General features: G+C 39.4%; 1 protein-coding gene across 1 annotated transcript in view; it reads right to left on the bottom strand.

Moving 5' to 3' along the window:
* The window catches only part of LOC133992917 (radixin), a 47,860-nt gene that overhangs the window by 7,296 nt on the left and 19,432 nt on the right, over positions 1-21,132 (bottom strand). The window contains exons 3-10 of the mRNA XM_062431715.1: positions 10,449-10,532; positions 4,401-4,496; positions 3,901-4,023; positions 3,467-3,618; positions 3,295-3,378; positions 2,886-3,032; positions 1,034-1,130; positions 652-815 (exon numbers count right to left, since the gene is read on the bottom strand). Of these exons, the coding sequence (XP_062287699.1) occupies positions 652-815; positions 1,034-1,130; positions 2,886-3,032; positions 3,295-3,378; positions 3,467-3,618; positions 3,901-4,023; positions 4,401-4,496; positions 10,449-10,532 (947 nt within the window). The remainder of the gene's footprint in view (positions 1-651; positions 816-1,033; positions 1,131-2,885; positions 3,033-3,294; positions 3,379-3,466; positions 3,619-3,900; positions 4,024-4,400; positions 4,497-10,448; positions 10,533-21,132) is intronic.

The raw sequence follows: 21,132 nt of genomic DNA, 5'->3' as shown, positions 1-21,132 counted from the left end.
CAGTCCAGAGCCCAAACATATTTAATGTATTATTAAAATAATTACTCATGTAAAACTGGAATCAAGAATTTGGTCATTTGACTCAAAATATTATTAAAATGGAGCAATTAATGAATTAATGTTTGCATCTCTATTTAGGAATGATTTAAAATGTATTTGATGTTAATCATGACAATGTGCTATCTAATGTAACAGCTGCAGCTCTGCAAGATGAACATGAGTTGTGTTTTTATGCAACACTGCCCCCTATTGTTCACTTTATTGATACATTTGCACTTTAAGAATCAGTTTATATTTGCTGAGTCAAAACACCAGGAGTTTATTAGGATGAATAAACATGGTGGGAACTGACCTTTAATAAACCTGTAGTCATTCATTAAAACTAAGCAGGGGCATGAAGTGATTTAATTGATGATAAAAATGCCAAAAAAGCAGTATGGCAGTGTTACAGTTGCAACTTACATATTATGATAAATAGTGTGTTTGTTTTCATATTTGCGCATTTACACGTGTGCGAGTGTGTAGAGTGTTGTGAAATCCATAAGGAATAGACTATGCACCACTAGGACAAACAGGAAAACCATCATTTTCAGCAGGAATAAACAGATGATATCGCTTCAGGCCCTGAAGAAGAGAAAGCAGGTACTGTACCTCTCCATCTGTTTGTGGTGCTTCTCCTCTCTGGCCTGAGCCTTCATCTGCTGCACCTCGATGGTGTCGGGCTTCCTCCTTCTCATGTACAGCTCGTGGTTCCCCATACATAACGCCAGGATGCGCTTATTGATCCGCAACCGCGGGGCGTAGAACACAAAGTCCTGGGTGGGAGGACAGAAGGGGGACATGACGGCATTAGTGCCCAAAAACCAACCTGATCTCACAGAAATATGTGACAGGGGCACGACCCCTGTTAACAGTGGAATCCGTGTGTCCACCACGAAAGAGGATTCCGTGATGGGGACACGTAAATTCTGAGAGATCAGGCTCCCAAAAACATATTTGAAAATCTGCAGTTACATTTTATTCCAACACTTACTGGAGCTTTCTTGTCGATGGGTTTGATGACAAACTTCTTGTCGTTGAAGGAAATGTTTCTGATCTCGCTCCAGGGGAAGCCGATTTTTGGTGACAACCTGAGGAGACAGGTACCAGATTTAAAGACTGATGAATGAGTTCTTTGAATTCTTTGTCTGAATACGTTCACATTTTTTCACTTTTCATTCATCAATTTGTTGTTTGTGGTTGACTCTGGAAAATGGAGAGATGTGTCTCATGTTATTCATCAGCTGTGCTGTTTAACACCACAAGATGGCACTGTGGTCATATTAATGCAACCCAAGGCCATCCAGGCAGCAGTGACAGTATATTCTTTAACCAAGCTATAACACAGTTGCTGCAGTGGTAGCATCCATACAAGATAATATTTTATTTAGTATTTTATCGGGTGTTACACTTTAAAAACACACGTTGTAGTGCCCTCATAGCCTTATACCCGCCATGTCCCTGGTCAAGACCGGCAAGGGACCTTTGTTGCATGTCATACCCAATTCTCCCCTTGTTCCTGTTGGATTCTGTGCCACTAACTGTCCAATAAAGGCAAAAAAAACCCCAAAATAAATCTCTCACAACTCCATCGCAATAAAAAAATTAGGAAACTGATTCCTCATCATCAGCGAGAATGTGAAAATGTCCCTGAATAAATGCTGCTGTGACAAAACAAGCACTCTAATGGGTGTAACATATAATATAGTTAAGTCACACACATATCTACCTCATACAGTACATACTTATTGCTGTCTTCCTCTGTGGTATATTGTGTAAGTTACACTTCCCACTTAATGTTACAAATGCATTTTATAGCTCCATTCTTCCAAACATGATTGTCTGTTGCTATTAAGTTGTTGACTTATTTGCAATTGATGAATCAAATGTGACTAAAAGAATTAAACTATGTGAGTGGGCGTTGCCATCATTAAGAGCCACTTCTCTTGTGGTTTCATTTTCTTCCTCTTTGTTTTCTGTTTTCAGTTTTGATGGATTGATAATCAGAATGAACTAGACCACTGCTTCCCCTTCTTAAATTGATCCAATGTGTCCTCTGACCCATTACATGTCACATGTTGCATATTTGAGCAGTTCTCCCAAAGAGTAATTACATTTTAATAACGAGTAATTGAAGGTCTGACTAAGAAGAAAAAGAAAAGACTAAATCAGTAGCTGAATATAAGCACAGAGTCATTTACTCAAATATTATACTTAAGCACAAGTAAGTGTTACATACAAAATATATGATCAACTTATAAAATATCACATCTTAGATCATGGATGTCCAAACTATTCCATAAAGGGTTCATGTGGCTGCAGGTTTTTATTCCAACCAATCAGGAGCACACCAGGCTTGACTCATTTAATCAACTGATCTCAGTCTTCAGACAGTTGATTGGTCGAATCATGTGTGCTCTTGATTAGTTGGAACAAAAACCTGTAGATACACCCTGCCCTTTATGGAATAGTTTGGACATGCCTGGTTTAGATTAAAGTAGAAACATGGCAGTGCAACATGGAAGCCACTAAATTCTACAGACTGCACCTTTAAATTACTATTACTAGTACTACTACAAATTCGCTAAAGTAGTAACTTAGTAATTAATAAAATGCTGCTTACACAGTAATGCACTGTAATTACTGATCTGATGATGGATCAAATATGGTGGAATGAAGTGCTAACTTGTAACCCAGTAAACTGTCTTACTAATTAAATTAAATTAAATTAAATATTGAGGTATGAAACTATAATAAATTAATTATATTCATTATTCATTCAATTCAATAAGTATGTAGCCATGTATATATGCGTGTGTGAGTGCTGTTACGTGTGTGTTGGTTACTTGTCTTCGTGTTCGTAGATGTTGAGCCCGAGGGCGTCGACCCCCAGCCACAGTTCTGTGCCTTTCTTGTTTTTAATTTCAAAGTAGTTGACGCCGTACATCTCCAGGTCCTGAGCGATCTTTAGATACTCCATCATTGCGTCCTCCCTGCGCATGCACACACACACACGCACACACACACACACACACACACACACACACACACACACACACACAATGGTAAACAGACAGATACACATGCATTTAGGTGTCAGTGTCTTCAAAATCATAACCCCACTCTCTCTTCCTCTCACTCACTCACTCAGTCACTCACTCAGTCACTCACTCACTCACTCACTCACTCACTCACTCACTCACTCACTCACTCACTCACTCAGTCACTCACTCACTCACGCACTCACTCACTCACCTGAGCATGCTTCTGTGTTCCTCGTGCCAAGTCTGTATTCTGTCCTCCCACTGCTCCTTTGTCAGCTTGTGTTGCTCCAAAACTCTACAGGACACACGCACACGAATATTATCCATCATCCATCACTGGTATATTATAGTCTGTGTGTGTGTGTGTGTGTGTGTGTGTGTACCTCTGTGGCAGCAGCCGGTCGGAGGCCAGGTAGCCAGGCTTGTGCATGTCTTTGTTGTAGTCGCCGTACTTCGCCTGGACGGCATAGGAAGCCAAGAGCACAGCCGTCTCTGGAGGACAGTAGTTCTCATCATTCAGAATGGCTTCTTTCACCTGCAGACACACACACACACACACACACACACACACATATATATACACACAGTTGGGTATCATCTGAATTGGTATTACATTGCCGATACAATACCTGAGTTTCAGTACAAATACCAAAGATGTTTTAAATCAGCAACTATCTGATTAATACTAGATACACATTAATACTATAGCTTTAAATCACAGCTCAATTATCTGAACATGTTTGTCTGTATCTTTTTAGCTACCTTTACCACCTTAATGTGTTTAGGCAGGCACAGTAATGTGTGACCAGTCCAGTACCTGCAGGAAGAAGAGCTTCTGGGTGATCTCCTGGATAAGCTCCTCAGAAACGTCCTCTGGGAAGAACTTTGCTCTGAACTTGAACTGCAGAGGATTCTCCTTCTTCACATCCTGCTGGGTCACCTGGAGAGAACACCAACACATGACTTTTCACCCTGAAACTTCATTACATTATGTAAACATATCGATTATTCTCGAGGAAAGAAGACTGCCTATTTAGGTTTTAAGAGTCATTTGTTTAAACAAGATAAATATGAACACTGGAGTTGATCTGAGGCACTTTGGATTTAAGTCTCTAATAAACAGAATATTGAAGTTAGTTCATACACACACATTTACTTCTAATGCTTTCTGGCATGAGTCAAGTCTAAACCACAGGAGGATGACCATGTTTACTGTTTACAGGTTTCTGTAGCATTGGATTCATGATCTTTTGATATGGATTATTAATATTTAATCAAGTAGATATGTTTTGAGGGGTCGTGTTCAGGGTCTCTCACCTTCTTATTGAGCTTCAGCCACGTGATGTATCCTTTACTGTCTGTGTACTGCAGGCCGAAGAACCAGACCTCCCTCAGACCCACCGTCTTCACCACCTGAAACCATACAAATGCCGATCGTTTCCACCACTTCACAGGATTCTGTCATTATTTCAAAGATGTTTTAGATATTTGAGAGGTTTGAACGACTCGCAGTCGAGACTTGAGGAGGTGTAAACGATGCCATAAAACAAAAGTGTACTTCTGTTAAGCTGCTGTGGAACATGAACTGTATTTAATGCATAAAATCCTATTAAAGAGCAAGTTCACAGTTTTTTCAAGTGTCTTAAAACATCAATCAGGTGTCTGTATGAACAGTGAAAGAGGTTTTTCTCAATGTAATTACTCCTCCTGTTAATGGCTATTAAAAGATCCCCTTCAAATGTTCTTTTAATGTAAGCGATGGGGGCATATCATACATTTAAAAGTAAATGTGAAGCCTATATGATGCTTCAGCAGTCTGAGTTGGTCATATCTGACACATTCACAGTCTTTTTAGCATCAAATTCTCTCTTTGTGTTTCCTTGTTGAGCTGTGGTGGAAGTATAGTAACAAAAAAAGGGACTTTGGCACTATAAAAGACTGTAAGGTTGAATCTGCTTGATTTGACAAAAATGAAGCTTCATATTAGCTTCAGATCAACTTTTAGATTTTTGCAGAGGACGACTGTGGATTTTGGACGCCATCACTTCCATTGTACTTTACGGCCAATATAAACAGGAGGAATGATTACGGCTCCTGACTGTTGTTTTTAAGACAGACTTGAAAAATTGTGAACCCATCTCAAATGCATTAGAAGTTTAGTGAGAGAAATAGTTCCATCGTTTATGACCAAAAACTCTAACGCTCAATGCGGCATGAGATAGAGGCTGTGCATCATCTCAACCGTGGTGTCACAGCTAATTGTGCTGTGAAATACTCTGTGTGTCACAACTTTAGGGACAGATTGTTATCATACGTTGTTTTTACAGCCAGGGAAAGGCTGAATACTGCACCATACCAGTATACAAGCAAAAAAAAAACAACCAAGTACTCTTTCTAAAAAAAGGATGTGGAAACCAGAACCGAGTGAGTGGACACCTGAGCATTACAACTGAACATCTCATTACAAAACCATGAGCATTAATCTACTTCTACAGCGGCCTCCACTCTTCTTGGAAGTCTTCCCACCAGATTTCCAAACCTGGCTGCAAGGATTTACTCCCATTCAGCCACGAGAGCATCACTGAGGTCAGCCGCCGGCTTTGTGTACAAAGGCATTGTCATGTTCAAACAGGAAAGGGCCTTCCCCGAACCGCTGCCAAAAAATTTTGGAGGCACACTATTGTCTGAAATATCATTGTGTGTTGTAGCTGATCCGCTCCCCGCAGTTACTGTTTCACTCTGAATTTTTGCTCCCTCCCTTCTGTTCCCTCTCTGGCTGCTTCAGTCTTTACCTCATCACTTCTGAATCCTTCACTACTGTCTCTAAAACACGCTCGCATGTTTTGTCATTCACAAACTGCCAACACATTTATAAAGAGAGAGAGAGAGGGAGAGAGGGAGAGAGAGAGAGAGAGAGAGAGAGAGAGAGAGAGAGAGAGAGAGAGAGAGAGAGAGAGAGAGAGAGAGAGAGAGAGAGAAAGAGAGAGAGATAACCTGAAGGGTGTTGTGGACGCGTACTCAGACTCTAATGTGATTTACACAGTCAATACGACGGTTCTCGCTACCATATAATTAACTCTCGCTCTTGCACATTCAACACGCATAAAAAACATCAACTACTCGTGTCTAATCCACGTAATGACACTCGTAAAACAAAATGCAGGAAACTCCCATCAAAAACACTTTATTGTCACATCTGCAAACACACACACACACACACACACACACACACATACACCCACAGGGCCTCCAGTGGGGATGGGAATGCGGTATGCAGAGAGCTCAGCATGCAGATTTAGAAGTGAAGGCTCAGAGTGTGGATACATCGTTTTGGAGATTCAGGATGAAAGAGAAGGAATAATAAGTGAAGAAAATAAGACAGAAGAAGAAAAAAGCAGCTGAACAGGAGTCCTTAAATCCTTTTTGTTTGTACAGACAGCTGTAAAAAGTGCGTGTGCTTCGTGCTCCATCAAAGCGTGCACGCTCAGAGAAGCGCTTACATGTTGGTGTTTGGCTCAATTTGATTAAAAAGCTTTCCTAAGCCCCTAACCCCTTTTATCATTGTGTGTGTTCGAGTGAGCTTATGTGTGTTTTATATTTAGCTCTGCGGCCTCTTTGTCTATGGACCCCTCTCTTCATTCATCTGAATCTGCTGAATGTGTTGTTAAAAAAAAAAAAAAAAAAAAAATTGAACAGCTTTTTAGGATTGGTTTGATTCTTGCACGATGCATCGTCACAGAGCTCAATGTTCACTGCTGGACATGTGACTTCCTGTATGTGACTTATGAAGCGGATCAGTTTTTGATATCAATACTGAGCATCATGTTTATGTTCCATACCAGGCTGACAATGTTATCCTGTTTCACTGCAACCTTCCTTATATAAACACATAACAATAGGCGTCACAATAATTATCGACTTATCGTACAATAACGTCATTATCAACATCGTCATGTCTATATATGGACTTATCATATGATACATATTGACATATATCAGTATTACCACACAAGTGTAGCACCCACTCTCCAATCATTATTATACTATATATTATCATTATATCAGTGGTATAAAATGATCATAAATGACAATAATATCGTTTATCACGATTATTTCTGAGACAATATATCGTCCAACAAAGGTAGTTATCATGACAGGCCTACTGAAGGACACATCCAGTGTATCCTAATGACTCTCCGGCAGTTTCTTAATCTTACTTGTTTGTTCATGACCTACAAATGTTGAAAAAAAAATGGATGTACAAGAGCTATATTTTCAAGGTTCATGGTTCAAGGTATCTTTATTACCTTGAACCTTTCATGCAGGCAGTCATACTGAAACAGTGCTGTTTTCAATAAGGGGATATCTACAATGTGATATCTTCATCTATTTTTAGCTAATGATGGAAACTTTACAGCAACACCCACCACTAAAGTCTATCCTCCTGCACCTGTCAGCTCACTCACGACCCACCTTCTGTCTCTTCTCTATTCTCCACATGAGTCAGTGGGCCTTATCCTCCTGCTTACACTTGTTTTTTTTCCCTCAATTAACTGATTAAAATGATTCAATTTGAAAACAGAGCAAAGTATTTCTCACATTTCATGAGCTGGAACCTATGAATGCATTTTAGCCTGATAAGTGAATGATAAATGAATCGACTGAATGTTTCAACAACCTGAAGCACTTCAATCTCCATCACAGCCAGACTTATGGCATATCTTCCTATGATCTGTTCACTTCTCTCATGCATCAATAGGAAAACCTACAACTACATTAAATGACAGATAAGACATAACAGAACAGTACTAATGATGCACATTAGAGCTGAAACTAATGATCATTTTATTGGTGATTGATCGCTTCAGTCTATGAACAAATCTGAAAAACATTGTGAAAAATAATGTGACATCTTCAAATTGCCTTTTTGTCAAATCAACAGTCTGAAACACAAAGATATACAGTTTAAATGATATCAGATGAAAGCAGCAATTTTGAATGAAAGAAGCTGAAATCAGAGATTATTTGACAGTTTTTTGATGAAAAATCTTGATCAGCTGTAATCTAGATCATGAAATTTGAAAACCAAACAATTATGTCAGTTTTGAGACATAAAGACTATTATTATTACAGAATACATTATTCTGCACGATACAGTGCAAAGTAGATTAAATCAGTTTTTATTTTTATTAAAAGGTCTCATCTCATTTTTATACAGTCTAATCATACACACAAATACACCCATTCTTATGTGTGATCACTTGCACACAAACACACATGCAGTCCGGCAGCATCGCACATTCGTCCATCGACATTTGATAGCTGGTTGCTATGACGATGCATGGGCACACCAAGCTAAAACATTCAGGTCTGGTGAGTCAGTCTTTTTCATGGACGTAAAAGAGAAAGGACAGACATTCATGTTGTGTGCATGAGAGGGAGAGAGGGAAGAAGAAAGTGTGTGACAGAAGAGAGACAGAGAAAGTAAAAGGGAAAGGATTAGTGTGTGTGTGTTCGTGTGTCTGCGTGGTGTGTGCAAGAACTATTAATGCAGCCAAGATACAGCATTCTAATATGATGTTATATCAGACAGAATAATTGTATTGAGTCAGCTGTGGAGTCAGGTTCTACTGTATAGAAGTTAATTAGCAAGAAAACTGCTGAGTGAGCACAAAACACATTAAAAAGGACCAGTTCACCCAAACTGCAAACCGACATACTTTCTCACATATATGTGTGTGTGTGTGTGTGTGTGTGTGTGTGTGTGTGTGTGTGTGTGTGTGTGTGTGTGTGTGTGTCTTTCATAGGCTACTTCTGGGGACAAATTTCAGACTTAGGACTGGTTAACTGGGTACAGCTTGTCCAATTAGGAACAAAAGCTGTGTCCCCAATTGGTATTAAAGGCAGATTTTTGGGTCAGTGGTTAAGATTAGGCAAGTAGTGGTGATGGTTAGGGTTAGGGTAAGTGGCTAGGAAATGAATGTAGGTCTATATAATGTCCCCAAAATTGACCATGCTCTGAGAGGGAGAGAGGGAGAGGGAGAGAGAGAGAGAGAGATAGAGAGAGAGAGAGAGAGAGAGAGAGAGAGAGAGAGAGAGAGAGAGAGAGAGAGAGAGAGAGAGAGAGAGAGAGAGAGAGAGAGAGAGAGAGAGAGAGAGAGAGAGGGGAAGGGAAATAATATAGTCTACAACAGAAAGTAAGCATCGGTTGAGTGTGTGAGTGTATGTGTGTATTTATGTATTAATGAGTGTCTGAGAGGGGAAAGGTTTACATGAGTGTATTTGTATGCCTGTGTGTGTGTGTGTGTGTGTGTTGATGGAAAAACAGTAGTTGACTCAGCATTAGCTCCAACCTGGGCCTCTTTCCAGTGCCCCCTCCAAACACACACACACACACATACACACACACACACACACACACACACACACACACACACACACACACACACACACACACACACAACACACACACACACACACACACACACACACACACAGTTTAAAACAGTTCAATCTCAATCTCTGTCTAATGTAGCCAATGATTTATCAATCACTATTAAAAAAAAGCAACACTCACATAGTTTATCACTACACTTGGCATCATGGAGACATAAATACTGCAAACTACAAACTGTAATAACTGCTATTTGTCATTCTGGATGATCAATTCTCAGTTTGACACATTTCCCATTTTATAGAGCACTGAGAAGACTCTCTATTCTTGTGTAGCCTCATTTCGTGATCTAAGTTGATACGACAGAGGTATTGTTATATGCACTTTCTTCTGTAGCCTTAAGAGCTTTTTCCATGATTTGATCTCCTGCTAAAAAGCAGAAAGCAGGCAAGAGAGCAACAACAAAAACAGCAAAGAGAATCTCTTTTCTTTTGTGTTCTTCCTCCAGCATCATCACAAGCACAAAAAACATTTACAGCCTGACATGAAACAACGCTGAAAGCTGCCCTTTCACCCCCCGGACGGTATGTGCGCACACACACACACACACACACACACACAAAAACAATCATACATACATCCACTGTCTCCCAGTTTAGACAAAGACAGCTCTTGTCTGTCTTTTCTGTACAACCCAAATCCAGCCACGCACTTACTGGCACACATACACACACACACACATCAAGAACTTCTTTTCATTTGTAATCAACAACAAACAATGACATTCTTTCGACAGGTCACAGAGTTGACTTAGAAAGACAAAATTTGAATTCTGACTCTGCTCCCGTCTAGTGATGGATTTTTCACACCATTCCAGCTGCTGTATAAGTTTTGGTTCTCAAGCTCATTAACAACATACTGTGTGTGTGTGTGTGTGTGTGTGTGTGTGTATATGTGTGTGTGTGTGTTACCTGGTCAAAGAGCTGTTTGCCTGTCGTGTTGGGCTGGATGGCAAACTCCAGCTCAGCGTCCATGGTGGTGACGCGCACGTTGATCTGCAAAACACAAAGAAATCGTCAGGTTTTAAAAAAGAAACTGTAATACTGATTCTGCTACATTCCTATGACTTCAATCATTTGTGAGATATCCTATATTATTTTCAAGTTTCCTGGAGATTTTGCCATTTTTTGATTTCACCTGACTGGAAAAGAAAATTCCACGTGACATCACAGCAAATGCAAGACAGGGTGGAAAGTTGTGAGAGTGCTGACTGTGCAGAAGATCATCTAAAAACAGGTTTTTATCATCCTTTGTTTACTCTCATAGAGGTTTTTGTCGTTTGCGGTGTCTCTTGAAACAAAAAGTCAGGGCCAGTATGTAAAAAGTAAGCCTTTACTAATAGAATGAAGAATAAATGTCATAAATGCATCAATGTCACATCAATGTGACTTTTTTGCAGTCGATGTGATCCTAAACCTAGACTAAAATTCTATCCCGTTAGACTTGATACACACCAACCCAGGTACTCTGCTCTCTACAGTGATATTTCACTATTTGTAATGAGGATATGAAACTCATTATACTGCTGCGCTCGCTGCGGGGGCGTCAGCTGAATGTCAAAAATGTAAAAGCAGATCATTGAGGTTTGGTATGCAGCATGCAAACATGATACAGTAGAGAAGACATATGTATATGATGATCCGTTATGAACCTGGTGAACTTATACATACATATATCAAAAGGAACATGGAGTGAACTGGATGGAATTTGTACAGGAGGTATTAAAATGGCAAGAAAGTTTGAGAGGTCACATCAGAGAAAAATAACTAACAGAAGTGTAACGAGTGAATGTAAGCGAAAAGGTGTGATGGAAATTGTGGGAATTCTTAATAATGTTAAAGTATATTTGTCAAATTAAAGTGCAAATACAAGACTAAGGGCCAAATCTGCACAGGCAGCATTCTCACAATTACTTCTCTAGTATGTTGCATCTATAACATAATCTACTGAAATGTCCATCAGAAAAGGCTACAGATATTAATGTGACTCAGGCAGGTCTGAAACCATAGTGTTGTTCAGGTGTCACTGAATGAATCCAGGATTTCACAGAAACATCAGTGCTGATGTTCTGTTTGTTGTCCACAGCTGGCTGCAGTTCACACAGCAGCTGAAATGATAGTGGGAAAGAAGCTCTGCACATGTACACACGTGGCAAAGCACTTCATTAACACCGGACCGTTGAGGATCTGACAGTAATTAATGTTCTGTGTTCTGTGTACACATCTACACAGGTCAACCGTTACACACAGATTCAGGTTTATATGGTGGGACTGTCTGTAGTAAAGCAGAACTTATGGATGAATACTGAGCTCCATCAGCATTGTCAGGACATTTTTATTTGTAAGTAGCTAAAAGGCCGAGATTTGGCCCAAATGTACAGAGAGGACTGGTTGAGTGGCAAGGAAAGAAAGGCGGTTAAAGGCACACTTCACCTCAGTTCCTTTCTGGGTTTTTCAAATGTAAACGCCCACTCAGCAGTGACCTCACACCCACACATACCCCTTTTCCACCAAAGCAGTTCCAGTGCTGGTTCGGGGCCAGTGCTTAATTTGGAACCGGTTTTCCTGTTTCGACAGACAAAGAACTGGCTCTCTGCCAGAAAAAACGGTTCCAAAGTGGCACCAGTTATGTCATGGGGCAACCACAACAAACAAGACCGCGTGAAGCGTGTTTGGATGCCAATTAAGCCTCGTAGAGCCAGGAGCAACAGCTGTACACACACGTAGTCTGCCATTGTTGTTGTTGCTTCTTCTTCTTCTTCTTTGTATTGTTGTTGCTTCGAAGTTGGCGCCAGTATTTATGGGAAAGGAGCGACGTAACTGACGTATACGGTGACATAATGACGTGGCCCCCTAACCACCTCGAGATGTGGCTAAGCAAATTGGTTCTGAGCTGAAACGACTGTAACCAGCACCGGCACAAGCCCAGCTCTAGCTTTGGTTTAAAAAGGGTAACAGTGACCCCATCACACACAAACACACTCACAATTTGTTGACAGTGTCTTCGCTATAAGTTAGAGAACGAAAAATTGTCGAGATATACAATGAGTGATGTCAACAGTGAATGCTCCGTCTATGTATCTGTTATCATGTTTAGCAGAGCAGCCGCAACAGTGAGTGCTCCGTCTGTGTATCTGTTAGCATGTTTAGCAAAGCAGGAGCAACAGTGTTAGCACGTTTAGCAGAGCAGCAGCAACAGTGTTAGCACGTTTAGCAGAGCAGCAGCAGTAGTGTTAGCACGTTTAGCAGAGCAGCAGCAACAGTGTTAGCACGTATAGCAGAGCAGCAGCAACAGTGAGTGCTCAGTCTGTGTATCAGTTAGCATGTTTAGCAAGTGTGTATCAGTTAGCATCTTTAGCAGAGCAGCAGCAACAGTGCTCAGTCTGTCTCTGTGGCTACTGGCTAGGCAGGCTAAAGGGGGTTTATATGCAGCACCATGAGGGCATGGAAGAATAGCATATTGATGCTAAAACAAATGTACTCTGACCAAAATTTAACTTCTAGGATTTTAATATATATGGAATGCTAATGTGAAGCTACAGAATTATATAAAAGCCCTTAAAAAACTCAATAATGTCTTTAAGACTGCTGCGAAGTACAAAATAAATGTTGACGGTCAGCGGAAAAAAGGCAAACTTGGAAAGGAGTAGAGCCATATACCTACTGTGACCCTCTATTGGTGGGCCGACCTGTGCCAAGTGTGTGTGTGTGTGTGTGTGTGTCTGTGTGTCCTCTTATCGGACTTCTATAAATACTCTTCGCACATAGCGGACGGACACACACACACAAACACACACCCTCTGTATTACAGCCTGTGTCCATGTAAGGCGCAGGCTGTTTATGCTGCTCATCCTTCTGCCAGGAAGCTACAGAGAGGAGTTTGTTTTCACTTCACTCTAATGAGAAACATCATTAGGAGAACTCTACTTAGCCTTTCCAGCTGCCTAACCGTAACCACTTATTAACCATGATTACATTCCCAGAACTTCTGACACATGTATTTTTAATGTAATATCACCATAAACTGTCTACTGTATGTGAGACATGAGACAAAAGAGAGATGTGAATACCTAGTTTAGAGGAATTATGAAGAGAGTGTTATTACATTACTACCACTGCCTCTTCAGGGTCACATCATCTTTGCACTGACAGATTGAACGTTTGCACTAGAGCAACCACAACAATTATTTTGTGGTTCATGAACTCTAGGTCTGTCACATCATCATGTCTATAAATGGATTTATCGTATGATACATGAACATGACCGTGATCATATTTTTCACCTCAATATTGCCACATTTCACATCAGCAGCTAAGAGACTATTCATGTCACATTGACTAAACAAGTAGTGTCCTCCATTCCTCACTGTGTACGTCCTGAGTGGAGACTGTAGAAGTGAGCGGTGGAGCTTATATGGAATTAAAGGTAAATAACCAATAATGACAGTCTGCACATACTCTCCGATCCCACCCCCGCCCCCTTTGCGTTATTATGCTATTATATTATCATTATATCAGTGGTATAAAATGATCTTCAAATGACAATAATATAGTTTATCGCGATTATTTCTAAGACAATATATAGTCCAATAAAAGTAGTTATCGTGACAGGTCTTATGACGTTTCTTGGTAACTGAAAGTGTTTAATTCCATTGTTTTTCTTCTTACACGATCTACATATCTTTAATTATGTGTGTAATTCTCTGATTTTTGATTTATTTATTTTTTATTCATAGCTAATTATACTTCCCAAATGAAAGTTACGGTTTCACTGCACCGATGTCGTTTTATACAGTAACGTTTATAATTAAACTGTAAAATATTATACCATCATTACATATCTTGGTCACAAGTGTTTGATAACCACATTTGAGGGATTACTGCAAAAAAACCTGTTTATGTTTCTATTCTGTACGTATAATATTATCTGCCAATATATTGATATCAGAATTATTTTACTCCCCAATATCGGTGTCGGCATTGGCCCCAACAATCCAGTATTGGTCAGGCCCCAATACAGTGTGACAATTCAATTTGTTGTAGCCGTACTACAAATAGAGAACATTAGTTCCAGATCAGAAACGTGAAAATACAATGAACTAATCCATTTGTAGTTACAACCCTTTCAGTCATCTATGTAAATAGTATATTCCTGTACTGCATAATAAAAAAATCAGTGTACTCACATGGGAAATCTAACTTTAACTTTTAAACCTCAAACTTTTAAATCAAAGTATGTATTTATTTATTACATTTATTCAATTATGGAATGAAATATGAATGAATTTTCAACTATGCATCATGAAAACATAAGTATTTATGCAACAGCACATACAATGTGAATGTTGTTTTATATCAGTAACATAGAGGTAATGAATAAACCCATCTCAGCCTTTTCTTCCTGCACATTTTACAGGATATTTTTTTCATGCTTTAAAAAAAATTATAACTTGTGCAAATAAACTGAACTCAAATAGGAGCTGAACTATAAATTATTCATAATGATAATAAAATGAATGTTTTCTTTCCACTGGGAGGGCAGCAGAGAGGTGCGGTGGAGTGCTGCTCAGCAGTAAAGTTAAGAAAAACAGTCACCAGAAAGTAGCTGGTGTAGAAAGGGATTCTGGGAGTTTATGCAGCCTGCTATGTCTTACAGAAGCAAAAATTAGCATCTGTAAACTTTATTCAGGAGAGCTGTGCCATTTTTGAAGTGCAAGTTAAATATTCATGGCAGTTATCAGTACAAAGGTAATGAAATGTGTGTGTTTGTGTGTGTGTGTTTGTGTGTGTGTGTGTGTGTGTGTGTGTGTGTGTGCGTGTGTGAGTGTGTGTGTGTGTGTGTGTGTCCCTATCACTTCCCAATAGAAATCTAACACATTACACTGCACTGAGGTGTTCTGTGCTGCAGTAAGCATACCCAGCTGCAGTGAAACCAACCGATTCTGTCCTCAAATAACCCCCGATAGAGAGCGAGAGACCCATACAGAGGATGGCAGGAGGTAACAATGGTACTGTAACAACCGGTAACCTGCCGTACAGATAAAACTGCAGCGTCAGTCGGGTGTGTGCGTGTGTGTGTGGGAGAGAGAGACAGACAAAGACAGACAGATAACGCCTGAAGTGAAAACAGTGCATCAATCATAAGATGGCAGCAGTCAGACTACAGAAGAACCTCAGACAGCTCAACTGACCTGAAAGATATATGCAATGACTTCACGCACATACAGTAGAAGCACACACACACACAAATGCAGACAAAAGGGAAAGCAATCTACCCCCCAGCCTGCCCTCTGTACAGACACAGACACACACACATGCATATACCATACAGACACAGACATGATCTTGCAGGCAAATCCTTTAAAGTCGATTAATAAACAGTTGTGACTAAGATTAAAGATTTCTGGCATTTCACTATTCACTATATATATTCACTATTTATTACCTCCTGCCACCAACTACCCACCAAACTTACAATCCCAAAGTCAAACTATGGGTCGTACACATACAAAATAACCGTACATATATCTACATATATCTATCTAAAAATGAGTCTGTGTGAAGAAGCTGTGGAAGCCTTCTTCACACAGACTCATTTTTGTGTTGTAGAGCACAATACTGTCATCTGATAGAAAACTGACATACTGAGGAGACTGTCCTTTGTTCATTATGTTCACATGTAAGTGTCATAATTTTTACAGTCACCTGATTATTATGCTTGAGTTATTGAAATGTCTGTATAGGGCTGCAAATAACACTATTTGTATTACCTATAAATATAAAGGTTTTTTAATTAATTGTTTAATTTAGTCTTAAAGGTAGTAAAAAAGTGACATCATTGTCTCCCTGAGCTCAGTGTGATGTCATAAAATGTCTTGTTTTGTCTGACTGAAAGTCTAAAACCCAAATATATTCATTTCATGATATCACAGAGACCATTTCAAGGACTGGAGATAGATCTGTCATCATAACTACTTTTATTGGACAATATATTGTCTCAGAAATAATTGCAATAAAAGATATTATTGTCAATTGAAGATAATTGTATACCACTGATATAATGATAATATAGTATAGTAATGCATACTGTATATAGACATGATGATGATAATTACGTTATTGTACGATAAGTCGATAACGTAATTATTGTGACACGCCTGGAACTAGCAAAGAATTGAGTTTTTGCTAGATAAATGACTAAATGATTAGTTTATTACCAAAACTGCATATTAATGTAGAATCTTTTTTTTTTTTGTCAGTCAATGAATTCTGATTAATTCATCAACATGTAATAATGTGTGTGCGTGCATGCGTGTATGTGTGTGTGTGTATGTGTTCTGGTATTTCTGTTTAAATCACAATTTCATTTAATCAGTGAGGTATACACAAACTATCTTCTGTGTTTGTGTGTGTGTGTGTGTGTGTGTGTGTGTGTGTGTGTGTGTGTGTGTGTGTGTGTGTGCGTGTGCGTGTGTGAGTAAATGTATGTTCTGCATTTTTACACCACCACAGTATTTGTAGAGTATATGTATGGGAACACAACCATATGGTGGTGTGCGTTCCTATATGTGTGTATGTGTGTGTGTGTGTGTGTGTGTGTGTGTGTGTGTGTGTGTGTGTGTGACATCTGCATATGTGAGCGCAGAAATATGTTAGCCTGATATGTACCTACAATATGCATACACAATATGGCATCTTTCTGTGTGTGCATCATTGTATCCCATGTGTCTCTCTATTCTGACTGTTAAGGTTTCCACAGCAACCACTCTTGGGGCCGATTTTAATGCAATTTCCTTAAAAGCCTTTTGGACATCCTAATGAGGGATTTAAACACTTGACAGGGTGACCCACAGAGGATTGACCTAACCCTAACCCTGTCAAGGTGAGATACAAGCTGAACAGTTTCACAGAGAGAAAACAGCCAAACAGGAGACAATAAGAACAGAACTGCAGTTCAATTAGTAAGAGCTGCAGGTTATATTTTTGATTTCATTATCGATTCATTTGTGAATTATCTTTTTGATTAACAATAGAACAGTTTGTCAGTCCAAGGTGTCATCTTTAAATTGCTTGTATTGTCCAATCAACAGACCTAAACCTAAAGATATTCAGTTTCACCGTTTACCAAATATTCACATTTGAGAAGGTGAAACCACTGACAATGTGGAATTAGCTGAGAAACGGACACAACCACACGCACAGCTATTCTGTGTGTGTGTGTGTGTGTGTTTGTTCCTATGTGTGTGCTGCACAAAGATACAGAATGCCAGCAACATGTCTTCCAACTGATAGCTGCTGAACGTTAACAGATAAAGCGGGCGGTCTCAGCCTGTCCACTGACCACAATACTTTCTGTCTTTCTGTTACTCTGCATCGGCTGCTACTGCTTCTTGTTAAACTTGTGTCTGACACATTAAATATCTTTTCATGTTGCACAGAGAACCTCTCTAGATCCCAGAATAATGTGATTATTATTATGTGTGCTAGTCATAGGAAATACTTTAATTTAAATACAATTATATCAGTAATAATCACTACTGCCTTACTTATGCTCCTAGTACTACCGTTATCATTTTTTCTACCTTGCATACAAAAACAACTACTGCTAATATTGCATGGTTAAAAAATACAATATGGGCCACTAGCAGAAATATATGCAGCAGTAGTATGTGGACCCTAAAAATAAAGGAACGATGGTCCACACATGACCCAATAACTCCTTCCTGTTGAAGCTGACTTCAGGCTGCTTCCTGTGAAGAGCATCCGCAAGCTGTGAAATCATTTAACTGAATTCTGAATTCAATTCATTCACGTAATTGAGACTTGAAAAGCAAAGAAAAAAAAGACAAATGGATAAAATGCTGAAATACTCTGCTGGGAACAATGATATGTGTCTGATATGTTTTTTCCACAAAAAAGTATAATCACCACTTAAAATGACATCTACCCTCTCTCTCTCATTAAAATTCTAGTCATGCTTTTCATTCATTTACCCTCCAGAGAGTCGCGTGTGGGAGGTGGAGCCAATCCCAGCGGAATACACCCTGGACAGGTCGCCAATCCATCACAGGGTTAACATATAGTAGACAAACAACCATACACATATGGGCAATTTAGAGTGTCCAAGTAACCTAAGCTGCATGTTATTGGTCTGTGGGAGGAACCCGGAGTACCCACCCAGACACAGTTAGAACATGCAAACTCCACACAGAAGGGCCCCAGTCGGCTCAAACATAGAACCCTCCTGCTGTGCTACCCGCTGCACCACCATGACAATTCTAAAATCTATAATGAACTAATCTATAAATTATTAATATTATAAATTAACGACTGGGCAAAAGATGTCTCCTACTTCACTATAAAGTCCATTCTCAGTGTTTGTGCACTGGAAGCTTTAAGTTTCTACATCACACTTGTGTAAAGTGAATATTGGACCAGGATTGGCTTCCAAATGAGTCTCAAATCATACTCATAGACCCACCACTAAAAATCTGATTGTCAATGAGCACATAGAAACGTTCCTCCTTCAGCAGATGAAGGTGAAAACAACCTTCCAAATGTCTGCTCATACATCATTCTGCACACTGAAGGTCTAATATTCAACTGTAGGAACAAAAAGAAAAACACATTACTGAGTGGAGGGCGAACTTTAAAGTTAATACAAACTATGATTAAATAAATAGAATTAAATTTGTCAGAGGATGTCGTCCTTGCTCACACACTAGAGCAGCAGCAGGATGCTCCACTGCCACTAGTGGCCACAATGTATGTTGCCATACAGCTGATTAAAACAATACTCATGTTTACAGTACACAGCTTGTTGCAAATCACACTGCCTTTTTTCTACTTAACACCTTGCTATAGATTGCCATGACGAGTTATTTATAAGATTATAGACAATGTATCCTAAACATAGAAGGAATAACCAGAAACAGCTTGAATCTACCTCGCAGCTTCCATAATCAATAGAGATTAGAAATCATGTAGCAGAATGTTATTGTAATTAATATACAAGACAAGAATTGGGTTATGATTACAGTATTATGTTGGAATGTCTGTGTAACTTGGGAAATCTTCGCTCGTGAAGCTCTGGGGGGAAAAGAGAGTGCGTGTCAGTGTCGGTTTAGTTGGCTGCGTTTGCCAGCCTCCTCCGGTATCTCCATGTTATTCATAACAAGTAGTGACAGCTAAATAGTAGGCTAGTGTGTGCAGGCAGAGGCTGCCCACGCAATGCAGCACACCTGTTGACTTGTGTTTGTGTGTGTAAGAGGGAGAGAGAGAGAGAGAGAGAGAGAGAGACAGAGAGAGATTCAGACAGCCATAATTAAAAGCTGTATGTGGCTAAGCTGGTTAACAGAGGCTTTAAAGGCAATCAGGGCCACACTGCCTTCTTCACCTCTGCTTTTCCGCTTTACGTCGCCATGCACGCTTTCCACTCATCCACTTAACATTTCCCCTCTGACACTTTTTCACCTCCTCCGCTGCTCTTTAATTCTCTCCGCCGCTACTCTTTTCCACTCAGATTCTTCCTCTCTGCTTCAATTCTTTCCTCTCCAAACCCCACTTATCTTTATGTTCTTTCATATATTTATCAGTCATGTTTTATGTTTATTCAAAGCTGGATCATACATCTTTTTCTGTTTGAGGACAAATCCATCCATCAGTGCTGCGTCAGGCCTCCTAGTTGGTCCTCCAACTGATGCTTTTCAAAGCATAAATTATAAGCATTACATGGCTATCTGAGTTATGGGCTGATATGGACTGGAGTAAGAGGAGTCAGCAGTGCCAAAGTAATTATTTTAAACATATGCAGCCTTATCTATGATATGACATATGAACCCATGTAGTAACAGAGATTGCCTCTTTTTATTAAAGTATTTGCCTTTAAATGCAATCATCATTTGCAGTTGTGCCCTAAATTAATAATTGTTTCCATTACTGATTAAACTCTCACTATTTTTAATTAATCAATGAATCGCTAAGTCTGTGAAAAAGTGAGAAATGCCTATTACATCCTAACATGTGAGAGGCTGGAACCACATATTTTTGCTTAATCAATGAATCAATTAAATCAATGAAAACAGGTGACAATTAACTTTCTGTCAATTGACTGAACATGTAATTATTTATCTGTACTATATACTGTATGTTATTTAGGTGTGTACCCTACATGGCCTGAAGTATGTAGAAGCTTCAACATTGCTTCCATACTAGATGTGATAGTTTCAAAAACCACGTGCATTTAACTGCTGCTGTAACAGCTTCCTCTCTTGTGGGAAGGTTTTTATCAAGATTTTGTTAACTGACTACAGGAATTTGCTTCTATTCAGCCACAAGAGCATCGTTGACGCTGGGTGATAAGCCCTGAATCACAGTTAGCCTTCTAGTCTGGTGTCGCATGGGGTTAAGTTCAGGCCATTCAAGTCTTTTCACACCAAACTATTTTATTATAGACCTCAATTTGTGCACAGGAACATAGTCTAGTTCCTTTAATCAAAAACATCACTGTGTGCTTGAAAAGTTCTTCAAGGGCTGAAGAAAACCAGACCAAAAGCACAGTACTTCCACACACTTTTGGTAATATAGAGTACTTCTA

Source organism: Scomber scombrus, chromosome 13 (assembly GCF_963691925.1).
Source record: "Scomber scombrus chromosome 13, fScoSco1.1, whole genome shotgun sequence".
NCBI classification, from domain to species: Eukaryota; Metazoa; Chordata; class Actinopteri; order Scombriformes; family Scombridae; genus Scomber; species Scomber scombrus.
This window is presented reverse-complemented; position numbering and strand designations above follow the sequence as displayed.